This window comes from Phycodurus eques, chromosome 2 (genome assembly GCF_024500275.1).
Source record: "Phycodurus eques isolate BA_2022a chromosome 2, UOR_Pequ_1.1, whole genome shotgun sequence".
Classification (NCBI taxonomy): Eukaryota; Metazoa; Chordata; class Actinopteri; order Syngnathiformes; family Syngnathidae; genus Phycodurus; species Phycodurus eques.
In genome coordinates, this window is record NC_084526.1 from 1,434,873 (window position 1) to 1,446,960 (window position 12,088).

The following is a 12,088-nucleotide window of genomic DNA, read 5'->3' on the forward strand; positions in this document are numbered from 1 at the left end:
CGTGACATTTGCCTTATTTGACGTGCTGTCGTTGTTCCTCTTTGACTCTTGTCACGCTAACACGCTAATGTGCTAACACGGCAACTTGCTAAGATGCTAACACGCTAGAGTGTCGCTCCGTGTGGTTTGTTGACTTTTCGTCATCGAACAGGAAGAGAATTAAGGCATGTGTGTTGGGGAGGCGGGGGGGGGGGGGGGGGGGGAGTGGCGGCGTGGGAGCGTCCTTAAATGGTCGCATATGTGGAGGTCAAGAGGCACATCCTGTCACACAAATTTGTTCTCTGCAACTCTGTGTGTGTGCGCTCGCGCGTGTGTGTTTGTCTGTATGCAGGCGTGTACATGTGTGTGATTTTGCACGTGCATATGTGCTCGTCCGTGTGTTCCTGTGTATGCGTGTGCTTGCGTGCACTTGCGTTTAGGCGTGTGTGCTCGCGTGTTGACTCGCCAGGTGTTCGTACTCGAAAGTTGGAGTTGGGAGCACGTAACTCCTTGGCCTTACGAAAGTCTGTTAGCTTATTGCTAACGCACATTACAAAAGGCCCGCAAGGCACGGCGGCGTTTCGTGAGGAGGGGGCGGGGCAGCTTGTTTCCAGCTTGTTTCCATCAGAAGGTCAGAGGTCGGGGGGTCCGCGCGTCCTTCTGGAATTCCCCCGACGGAACATATATGTCAAAGGACCTGCAACCTCCACCTCCGCTCCAAACGTGGCTTTCATTTATGACCCCCCCCCAATCACCCTGTTTGACCTCCAGCGGCCCCCTCGGCCTCGGATTTCCTCTTAAAGGCGCAGGAACGGCGTCTTTTCACCCTCGCGTTATTCACCGCACACACAGAAACATGTTTTTTTTTCCAGGATAAGTCCACCGTTTGTCACCCTTCCGCGACTTGCGCACGTCTGGACCGATTCAAACCGTTCCAAATCGAAAAAGACTTCCCGCGTTCCCCAAATTGCACACGTTGCACTTTAAAATTCCCAAAATGGCGGGAGGGACGACTGCGCTGCAAAATTGAGCATGGAGCGAAGAGGACTCCGCATGTGCCTATTTATTGATAATTGAATTATTAGGCATATTCATTGTATTCAACCGATTGAATAAAAAACATCTTTCATGACTGATTGATTTTTCAATCATGGCCTCTCATTATTAATAACATTACAATGTATTTGAAAACATTATTCATTTAATGACATTATTTAGCTAATGGCCTTGTTTAATTTAACGACATTGTTCTTCATTGAATGATGTCATAATTTTATTACATTATTATTAATGACTTTTTAAAGCAAAGACTATTATTTATTGAATGACTCATTGAGTGATAGTAGTATTTGTTTAATAAGGTATTTTTTGAATAACTTGTTAAGCGACAACAGTGACGTTATTTATATCACATTATTATTCATTTCAAGATTTTCATTCCATACTTACTGACATTATTATTTATTCAATGACTTATTTCTTTAAAGGCAAAATGATTTATTTAGACTTATTTAACAACATGCTTATTTTTTATAACTTGTATTATTTTGAATGACATTATTGATATAATATTATTTATTTAAGGACTATAGGAACATTTGTATAATATTGTTGTTTAGTAATTTCTTCATGGAATAATATGTAATATGTATGTAAAATGTATTTTTATTATTTATACAATAAAAGTATGTATTTGATTTTATTACTTAAATAATCCCATTATTCATACTGAGATGATTATTTGTTGAATTCAATGAAAATAAATGTAAAAAAATATTTAATGGCAGTGTTATTGATTGATTTTTATTTATTTAATGGCAATATTATTGATTTAATGACTTATTAATTTACTGGGTATGGCACAAATCAATGAATGATTTGTTATTTTTTTTTTTTTTTTTGCTATTTATTTAAAAACACCGTGATTTATCAAGTGTCCTTTTTGTATGGATTGTATTTAAAACATAAATTAATTCGTCTACGTGGTGATTTATGATTGATCAATCAATGTGATTTGGACATTTCGGTGCGACTTATTGTGACCAAATGTCGGCAGCGCCCCCCCCCCCCCCCCCTGCTGGTCACTTGGGCTCTTCACACGCTGACGTCACTGGGCGCCGCGTTGGTTGGCGGCACCGGGACTTGCTGCCCGGCAGCTGTTGCCACGGAAACGACAAGCGATTCGGCGCGAAAGGGAGGCTAGGCTAACGCTGAAGCTAACCACTCGGCGGGACTGCGCGAATGTGGCGCAGTAACGATTGAAAAACGATGCTCGAAACGCTACAGACGAGAGTTGCGGTCCGATCATGTGCGGCCCTCTGCGTTATTTAGTTAGCCAGCGTGCGTCTCTCGAAAATGCTAACAATGCTAGCGGACTGAGGCTAGCCACAAATATGAAAAGAAGACACGCCCGCGTGCTGTACCATACCGGTTAACCGACGTGCTTACGTGGCGGCCATATTGGTAGGGGCAACGTTCCAATCAAAGGCAATACATGGACATTGAAGTTAAGCTGTAACTTGCTCAATTCTCAACCGAGTTTTATGAGGGTTATTTATTTTATTTATTTTTGTCAATGTTGCATTATTAAATTACTCAATGTGGAATTGTCTACATTTATTCCCCCTCCATACATTCCAGACCAACCCCGCAGTCAGTGACATAGGCAAAATAGAAATACACTATTTTAATACACACTTGGGGGGTTTTGAACTTGACCATTTGTTGATGCCGCCTTGGTTTTCTCTGCGTAAATGTCTACCGTCCTGAAAGAGCCACGCCCAAAGTCCGATTTGCAAAAAGTTCTCTATGAGTTCACATTTTCAGCATTCTTCTTGATCAAGCAAATGGTGGCGCCCCGCTGAAAAACATTTCTTGCTTCATGGTAAAGACAGACAGCTGCATACAAATGGTGTGAGTTGTGCAACTGACGCACCAAACTACTCATCAAAGCCATTGTGCTCTTGTCTTTATCGTAATAACGCTAAAGTCGTGCCATAGCTGCGAAACATTCTCATTCATATCTGAGAAATAAGAGCATTCATTTTGCTGTCTGCTGTTGTGCGAATGCAAAATGGCTGCCTCATCGCAGCCCCCTCTGGTGCATTGCGACCACATCAAAATGCTCTCTCCAGTGGCGTTCGGGCGAAAAGACAGCTTCGGTGACAAACAAGAGAAGAAAACTAAAGAAAAAAGAAAATTAGCATGGAAAAGGAAAATCATGCAATAGGAGAAAAATCATCATCATCATATATATATATATATAAATATATATATATATATATATATATATATATATATAGAGAGAGATATGTTTTTTTGTTTTAAATTCATTCATGTTTCTTTATTTTGGAATGTACCCGACCTTATTTGTATTTCATTCTGACAAAAGCCATAGGGTTTTGGATTTTAAGCAATTAAAAGCAAGCAAACGTGAAGGTCGACGTCATCAATAGGCGCCGCGCGCTGACGTCATCCTGGAAACCAGAACCTTCGCTTTTGGCGTCTCCTTGACCCGAGGACGCATCCCGTCAACGGTTAAGGAAAGGTCAGGAGCTTCGACCTCGCAGTCAGCATGGACGTCAGCTAACGGTTCGGAGCGACCGGGACGCCCTGTGTCGCGTCGCCGGGCGCTGCTCCTGCTTCTCTGGACCGAGCCGAACCGAGTGCCTCCCTCCCTGCCGCAGCGGCGGACGAGCGAGAGGAGAAGAAAGGAGACGAGAGGACGATGTGGCGCAGAAGCTCCATCCGGAACCTGCCGAGGCCCCCCGCTCATGTCTGCTAAAAGGTGAGCGAGCGAGCGAGCGAGCGAAAGGACATTTTCCCACACACAGCGGCTGAAAGAAGTACTTAAGAAGCCACCATTTTTCTCACTCGATATATTTCCAAAAGTGCCATTGACCGCAACATTGGGAACAACCCAAGTCATCCACACATACCAAGAACGTAGAGCAAATAAGCTCCCAAATTAAATCGTGTGTACTCATGTGAAATGACACAGGGAAAAAGTATTGAACACACGAAGGTGCAAAAAGGCACGGAAAGCCAAGAGAACACCTAAAACCCGTCAATAATCTAACAGCAGCGTCAGTGCAAATGAATATCAGCTGGTTCTGTCCTAATTGATGGCCTCCAGAGAGGTCGTTCCAGTGAGCCCGAATACGGAAGGGGAAAGCCAAGCGTGCCAGCGGCGGTTTGCCTCCGTCAGACGCTCCTCGCAAGATTTCCGACAGAGGAGCGCAAAGAATAATCAGCGGAGTTGTGTCAGAGCCAAGGGCCACCTGTGGAGCGCTTCAAAAAGCATGTCCAAGCTCGTTTGAAGTTTGCTCAACAACATTGGGATCGGGAGAATAGCGTCTGGTCTGATAAGAGCAAAATGGAACTATGCTAACTACTAACGAACCATAACTAGCCACTAACCGTAATAACCCGATATATATAAATAAATACCAGTTGGCGTGTTCAATACTTTCCTCCCTGTGTCATTTGACATGATTACACACAACTTAATTTCTGAGCTTATTTGTTCGACTTTCTACTTGGGTTGTTTCCAACATCTGGTGAAAGGTTCATGTCAATAGCACCTTTAGAAATGTATGTTTAGCGGGGAAAAAGGGTGACGCGTTAAATACTTATTTCAGCCACTGTATGTGTGTTTGGCATGACGGTGACACGCGCAGGATGGAGGCACGCGCGAAGGCGAGCGGCGAGCGGCGCGGCGCGGCGCCGCCGCCGCCGCCGTGCTCTCGGACCAACGGCTGGAGCTGGCCTCCTCATCCCTTGCAGATGCTGGCCTGGCTCCTCTACGCCTACTTCGCCGTCGTTGGCCTGGGAGTGTTTGTGCCGCTGCTACCCGCGCACTGGATGCCCGCCGGGTATATCGTATCCTTGAGAGCGTGTGCGCGCGCGTCCGTCCACCGATGGTGCGTGAAGCTTCCCGATGCGCGTGTCAGTGCACCGGCGTGATTTTGGCGTGCCACCTGTGCGCTCACGTCACGGCGGTGAGCGTGGACCCGGCCGACCGCAACGTCAGAGCCAAGAGCCTCCGAGGGCCGCTTCCCGTCTTCGACCGGTCGGAGCGCGCCCACGTCATCGAGAACTGCCACTGCTACCTGTGCCGGGTGGACGTGTGAGTCCTCGCGACGTCCCCGCCAGACTCAGGCTTGCTTACACGCACGCCACATTGCAGGCGTCAGACTCGAAACCCCGAAAGCGAATCATGTGCCAACTTCCAGGATTCTCGCCAAAAATCTCAATTTCAAATTGTCATTATTTTGTGAAGAAACCCCTTTTTACAGTAACTTCATTGACTGCTATTATCCCCGCTTGTGATTTCAACTAGTTCTCCATCCATTTGTTGTGTATATGTTATACGATAAGGAGGCACTTAAGCGCGTCTATAGTTTCGCAGTCATAACGGCCCTGGGAGGGAGGCCGTACCGAGAATGCGGCCTCGTGAAAACGGCGAGCTTTGACACGCCTGCGCCACATCAGTACGACGCGCGCGGAAAACGCCTCGCTCCCGCCAAAAGAGATGTTTTGTGTGCGTTTCAGGGGGCCCAAGTCAAAGCACTGCAGCGCGTGTAACAAATGCGTCGCCGACTTCGATCATCACTGTCGATGGCTCAACAACTGCGTGGGAAGCAGGAACTACAAGTCAGTCAACATGTTGTACTTCCTGTCTTTTTGTAACACGTGTGTGTGTGTGTGTAAACTGTTATTAATGACATGAATTAATTAAAATGGATGGAGGGATGCATCGTGTGTGTGACTAACCCGTGTGCGGTTAGTGTTCGTAACACGTGCGCGTAACGTGTGTGCGCACCTTGTGTGTTTTAATCTGAGTGTGTGCGTGTAATCTGCTGGCGTGTGGTGTAGCTTGTTCCTGTACAGCGTGGCGTCGGCCGTGTTGGGCGCGTGCGTCCTCCTGGTGGTTTCGTCGTACGTGCTGATCGAGTTCTTCTTAGAGCCCGGCAAACACTTCTGGGGTGAGTGGACTCGGCGTGCGGTCGCTCCGGTAGCCTCTCGCACGCTAAGGCGCACCTGCGTTCCCGTTTAGCGCTTAACCAGACGGCGTCGCGGTTCCCGTTCGTGCCGGCGGGGCCGCTGCGAGCGCCAACCGCCGTGATCCCTGCGCTGGCCGCCGTCACCGTCGCGATGGCGCTGCTCGCCTGTGTGCTGCTCTGCCACCTGCTGGCCTTCCACTGCTACCTCAGTAAGTTCAGTGGGAGGAAAGAGTTTGTGAACCCTTTGGAAATTCTCATATTTCCGAATGAAAGAAATACAAATTATATTTGAGAATCCTGATAAATCGCTTCAGTAGAACCAATCATAACAACAAATCTGTCATAAAAGGTGGTCTGCGCTTCATCAAAATCCCATGAGTGAACAAACAGACAAATACCATACTGACAATGATATGTTTTCACAGTTGTATTGAAAATTACATGCACAATGACATTTACAGGACAGGGAGGAAAATGGAAGTCAACATTTGGGCTGCGGCTTCTCCAAGAGCTAATCAGTCGGGTGCGAGCCAACCTGGAGTCCAATCAATTCAAAAGAATTACACCGATTGGATCTTCAAGTACATCACGGAATTGGTTTGCGTTTGTTCACAAAAATCGCTAGCTCAAAGCTAGCGCACGATGAATGAAAAACACCGTTGACGAGCTAACGAAATTGCCATGGATTTCACGGCAATAAAATAATGAATATTGGTACACAAATGCTTTATAAACAAACAAACAGGCAATATAACAATACTCGCGGGTATATTCTCCACACTACAAAACAAGTACATATGATTATGGCTGATATCGGATCGTCCCGATATCGGCCAAAACTCAAGGCTGCTGCAATATCGGAATCGGATCGCAAGTGAAAAAGTGAGATCGGGACATCCCTAGCAATCGAAGTCGTTTGGGATTGTCGTTCCGTGTGAGTGGCGGAAACGTGACTATGATTGATGTGTGTACGCGTTTTGAGTGTGGAACAGGTTGAGCACGTACGAGTACATCGTGCGCCAGCGCCACCGTCGGGACGGAAGACGAACAAGCACCTCGGAGGACCTCCGGCCCGCCGCCGATGCGTCCGTCCGCTCGAAGGTGATCTCGATTATCGAAATAGTTGTTGATTAATCGATTCAAACGGTTGCACCTCGTCTACTGCCGCCATACAACATCGGAGCCTTTGTTTAGCTTTCTTAGCAATTTCAGCCTCTCAAAAAGGCACATTTTCTTGGATTTCCGTTGTCAGGCGGTTTATCTTTGTTTGTTTTTCCGGAATAAGACATTTGTAAACACCTACTTTTACTTTGGAAAACAATGTTCAACATTTTGTCGTTGAATGTATGCCTGAAGCGGCCTCAGAAGTGTACATGAAACTAGTAGCCCTTCGTTTGCAGGAATCGGTAGGCAAGAGGTCACTCTCACTTTCAAAAAGATTAACGCATACAACATCACTCCCTCTCGTGTCATATTGCACAATTATTATTGACACGAAAATGTACACAATAGTAGAATATTTATATATATTTTTTAAAAGTAAACGCGGCATGGCAAGAGTTGGAGCTGTAGTAGTAGTAGTAGTAGTAGTAGTAGTAGTAGTAGTAGTAGTAGTACTAGTAGTAGTACTACTAGTACTACTAGTACTAGTAGGTTCGATTCATTGTGATTCGAATGCGAAAATGCTGAGAGCCACAAAATACAAAAGTGTCGCGGCTGCTGACGATGTCGTCGTGTGACATGACGAAGTGGTCGCTGGCGACAACTACGACGTCGCGCGACACGACGAAGCGGTCGCTGCCGACGACGTCGCGCGACACGACGAAGCGGTCGCTTCTTACGACGAAGCGGTCGCTGCCGACGACGTCGTCGTGTCAGGTCACTGCTGACGGACATCTGATGTCGTTGGCAGGATGTGGACAACTCGGAAACTCTGGGCTATACCAACGCTCCGCTGGACGGGGGGACCGCACAGTAAGACTTCCATTTACCTTGTTTCATTACCAACTATGCAGGATAGGATAGCATTTTATTGTCAGTCATGCTTAGAAATATTGGCACTGCTGGGGTGACAATATTTTTTAGCATAAAAAAAAAAAAAAAAAATCTTCTCTCACTATTCTGGCATTTAGCAAATACAAATAAGTTCGGTAATCCTAATTGACCTAAAACAGGAAAGGTTGAGTCTGATTTGAGGTCAGACAGTCAAGGAAAAAAAAAAAAAAGCATTGTCTTTATCCATCCATCCATTTTCTGAGCCGCTTCTCCTCATACGGAGGGCTGAAATGGAAGCCGTCTTGTTTGTCAAACTCTATATTGGCGTGTGCGTGTGTCAGAAGGTCAAAGGCCAATGGCAGCGTGAGGGGTGTGGCCAGTCCCCTTCTGGAGCTAGAAGCCCCGCCCACTATCTCCACAGAGCACAGCACAGTACAGCACACACACACAAAGGTGAGTGTATGCAGAAACACATTGATGTACTCGTGAGGTAGCGTTACACACACAGTTGAGAGTTAGTCGAGTGTGTTGACGTCTTCCCAGAAGAAGACGACAAAGAAGAAGAAGAAGATCCCGCTTCCTGGTGCGATTGGGGCAGAAGGTTGGGCCCCGCCCACTGCGCCGTCTTCGTCGGAGCGGGTCGGCGCGTCGCCTCCGGGCCGGCCCCCTCCGAAACCTCCCGTCCGGGCCGCCGCCCCTCCCGCCGAGTACCACTCGGACTCGGCCGAGTCCCTGGAGGAGGTCCCCGTGGCGCTGGACAAACTGGGCTCGTCGTCCCCGCCGCCGCCCCTCCCGCTCGAGACTCACGGGAAGTACGCCGCACGGCTCGGCCCGCCCGCCATTTTCCTGAGCGGCGGCGAGGTGGCGGCCGCTTCTTGTCCTTCTCCGGCCGTCGCTTGGTGGTGAGGAGAATTTGACTTCCCGGTTGTCCCGTTGTCGTGGCAACAGCACCCTCACGCTGCCTTCGCTTTTGGTTCCATGCGCACCCGGGGGCGGAAAAAGAATTTAACAGATAAATTGATCACTTTGAACACTCTATCTTCTGGCGAGTTTGGCTTCAAACCGTCATGTCACCGACCCGTAGTTGTGCCGGTTGTGGCGTCGTACAGGGGAGCCCGATATCCCGATTCCCGGGTTTGCTCGCGTGACGTTTCGGTCGACAGCAGAGGGCGATATTGCCCGACGTGGCCGCCGCCTGAGATTGATGAAAATGTTATGAGTTTAGCCGTTTCATTATTACCCAGCAAAGGCAATATTCCTCAGAATACCGTGTTTGGATTCATGGGGGCGTAGACAACATATTGCTGCCCGCCAAAAATGTTTGTTTTCTTCCTCTTGAAATCACATTTCCACATTTGTGTCGCGACCCAAACTTGATCAATGTTCAGCTCGTTGGGTCCACCTCGTCAACTGTCCCCATTTCCAAAATTGCTCCAATTTTCACAAAAAAAGCCCCAAATTCAGACTTTGCTCACTTTCCGCATTTCTTGACCGATTCGGACTTGAAACCGTTCCGCTCGTATCGTTCCGCGTTTCCATAGGATTTCTTCAGAACCATGTTGTTTCTGTTCTGTTGTTTGGCGCTGAAGTGGTTTGACTGTTTGCTGTTTCCAAATGATGATTGTGTTTTTTTTTTTTTTTTTTTTTCTTTCCCCCCCCACAATAAACTTGACTTTAGGAAGTCATTCACTGCTGTGCGCGTTGATATTTGTCAGGTGGAATACAACGGTTCGGTGCCGAGTTAGATGACTAAAGAATGCGAACGGCGAGAAAGTCACTCCCCCCCCCCCCCCCCCCCCCCCCCCCCCCCCCCCCCCCCGAGTGACAGAAGAGAGTCGACTCTTTCTTTCAACATGGACGATTTGACGTTGAATGTAACTGGATTATTTTTCGTCCAATCAACTTGATGGACTTTAAATTGTGAGTATAAGCCCAAATAATTTTCAAGGCAGTTGGGCAAGTTTCATTTGAAAGTGGGGGGGGGGGGGCCGGCCGCCAGCGTCGTCACACGTCAGCCCTTTCCCCCCTCGCAGAATCACACAATGTTGGGTTCGAGCCCAAAAGTAAGACGGGTCAGTTACAGCTGCATAAAGACAAGAACGTCGCGGCTCCAATGAGTAGTTGGCCTCGTGTTTCGGCAGAGTTTCGCGTGGGAATTTTGCGACCCGCGCCAGTTTTAGGGAGCACTTTATGTCTGTACCGATATGCGCTGTTGTCGTTACAGTCATAACAAGAAGTGTATTTCAATTTGCTCTGTCAGTAAGAATTGCCTTTACTTACGAATGCCTAAAAATGGAATGGTCAATCTTCTTCCTTTCCTTCGGGCTCGTCCCTTTAGGGGTCGCCACAGCGCGTCCTCCTTTTCCACGCCAGCCTATCTCCCGCATCCTCCTCTCCAGCACCAACTCCCCTCATGTCTTCCCTCACGCCGTCCGTCGACCTTCTCTTTGCTCTTCCTCTCGCTCTCTCGCCTGGCAGCTCCATCCTCCTCCTCATCCTTCTACCAATAGACTCACTAGTTCTCCTCCGGACGTGTCCAAACCATCCAAGTCTGCTCTCTCTAACTTTTGTCTCCAAAACATCGAACCTCGGCTGTCCCCCTCTGATGATGAGCTCGTTTCTAATTTTATGCCACCCGGTCACTCCGAGAGCGAACCTCAACCTCTTCATTTCTGCCACTTCCAGCTCTGCTTCCTGTTGTCTCTTCAGTGCCACTGTCTCTAATCCGTCTCTGCGTTCCAGTGCACGCCTCCACCTTTCTAACTGTTCCTCCACCTGCTCCCTGCTTTCAGTGCAGATCACAATGTCATCTGCAAACATCACGGTCCACGGGGATTCCAGTCGAACCTCATCTGTCAGCCTATCCATCACCACTGCAAACAGGAGGGGGCTCAGGGCGGGTCCCTGATGCAGTCCCACCTCCACCCTAAATTCGTCTGTCACACCTCACCGCTGTTCTTGCTGCCCTCGTACTCGTCTTGTATTATTCGAACAGACTTCTCTGCCACTCCAGACGTCCGCGTGCAGTACCACAGTTCCTCTCCGGCTACTCTGTCACAGGCTTTCTCGAGATCTACAAAGACGCAATGGAGCTCCTTCTTGACCTTCTCTGTACTTTTCCATCGACATCCTCAAGGCAAATAGTGCCTCTGTGGTACTCTTTCCAGCCATGAAACCATACGGTTGCTCGCAAATACTCCCTTCTGTCCCGGGTCTAGCCTCCACCACTCTTTCCCACAACTTCATCGTGTGGCTCATCCACTTTATTCCTCTCTCGTTCCCACAGCTCTGCACATCACCCTTGTTCTTAAAAATGGGCACCAGCGCACTTTTCCTCCATTCCTCAGGCATCTTCTCACGCGCTACAATTCTATTGAACAAGCTGGTGAAAAACTCCACAGCCACCTCTCTTAGATGCTTCCATACCTCCACAGGAATGTCAGCAGGACCAACTGCATTTCCATTTTTCATCCTCTTTCATGCCTTTCTAACTTCCCCCTTACTAATCATTGCCACTTGCCTCTTGCCTCTTCTACTCTCCCTTCTCTCATTTTCCTCATTCATCAACTCCTCGAAGTATTCTTTGTAATGTAATCCACCTGCGTGTTTCTACGTCCGCTCTTGTAGGTCACCCCACGTTCCTGCCTCTTCTGGAAGAAAGTCTTCACGACAGCCATTTGCATCCTTGTTGCAAAGTATAGATCATCATGTCAACCAAGTCCCGAGATTTTCCCATCATAGTCGCAACATTCAAAGTCCCCACATTCAGTTCTAGGCTCTGTGCTTTCCTCTTCTCTTTGTGCCGAAGAACCCGCTTTCCACCTCTTCTTCGACTTCGACCCACAGTAGCTGAATTTCCAACGGCGCCCCGCAGGTTGACGGCGCCGGCGGCGGACGTTGTTAACCCGGGCCACGACCCATCCGGTATGGAGTGTTCTTTGGATCAACGCTCCTATTTGTGGCTTTTGTCCCCCATAGGGCTGCATTAAAATGGAATGGTCAAAAACTTTTTGAAGGTGGGACTTCACATACATATCCTTGACTTGATCAAATACATTTTTTTTTTTTTTTTAATGCTGTTTTCAATGTCACGAAAATGAAGCGGAAAC

At 47.9% G+C, this 12,088-nt stretch overlaps 1 protein-coding gene across 7 annotated transcripts; it reads left to right on the forward strand.

Moving 5' to 3' along the window:
- Positions 1–3,455: 3,455 nt before the first annotated feature.
- On the forward strand, positions 3,456–9,595 carry zdhhc1 (zinc finger DHHC-type containing 1). 7 transcript variants are annotated; one of them, XM_061704753.1, is made up of 10 exons: positions 3,456–3,766; positions 4,620–4,860; positions 4,932–5,107; positions 5,533–5,634; positions 5,857–5,966; positions 6,038–6,193; positions 6,967–7,085; positions 7,897–7,958; positions 8,321–8,432; positions 8,523–9,595. In XM_061704753.1, exons 1-10 carry the CDS (start codon positions 3,753–3,755, stop codon positions 8,883–8,885), a joined length of 1,455 nt encoding a protein of 484 aa, XP_061560737.1. In that variant the 5' UTR covers positions 3,456–3,752; the 3' UTR covers positions 8,886–9,595. The 7 variants fall into 7 exon arrangements, with proteins under 7 accessions (XP_061560737.1, XP_061560747.1, XP_061560765.1 ...); XM_061704763.1 differs by having other exon boundaries at positions 8,526–9,595; XM_061704781.1 differs by having other exon boundaries at positions 4,659–4,860.
- Positions 9,596–12,088: the final 2,493 nt, after the last annotated feature.

Coding starts and splice junctions, on each gene's coding strand:
- zdhhc1 (XM_061704753.1), top strand. Junction 4,861..4,931: donor GGATGCCCGCCGGGTATATC/GTATCCTTGAGA, acceptor TGCGCGTGTCAG/TGCACCGGCGTGATTTTGGC. Junction 6,194..6,966: donor GGCCTTCCACTGCTACCTCA/GTAAGTTCAGTG, acceptor ACGCGTTTTGAG/TGTGGAACAGGTTGAGCACG.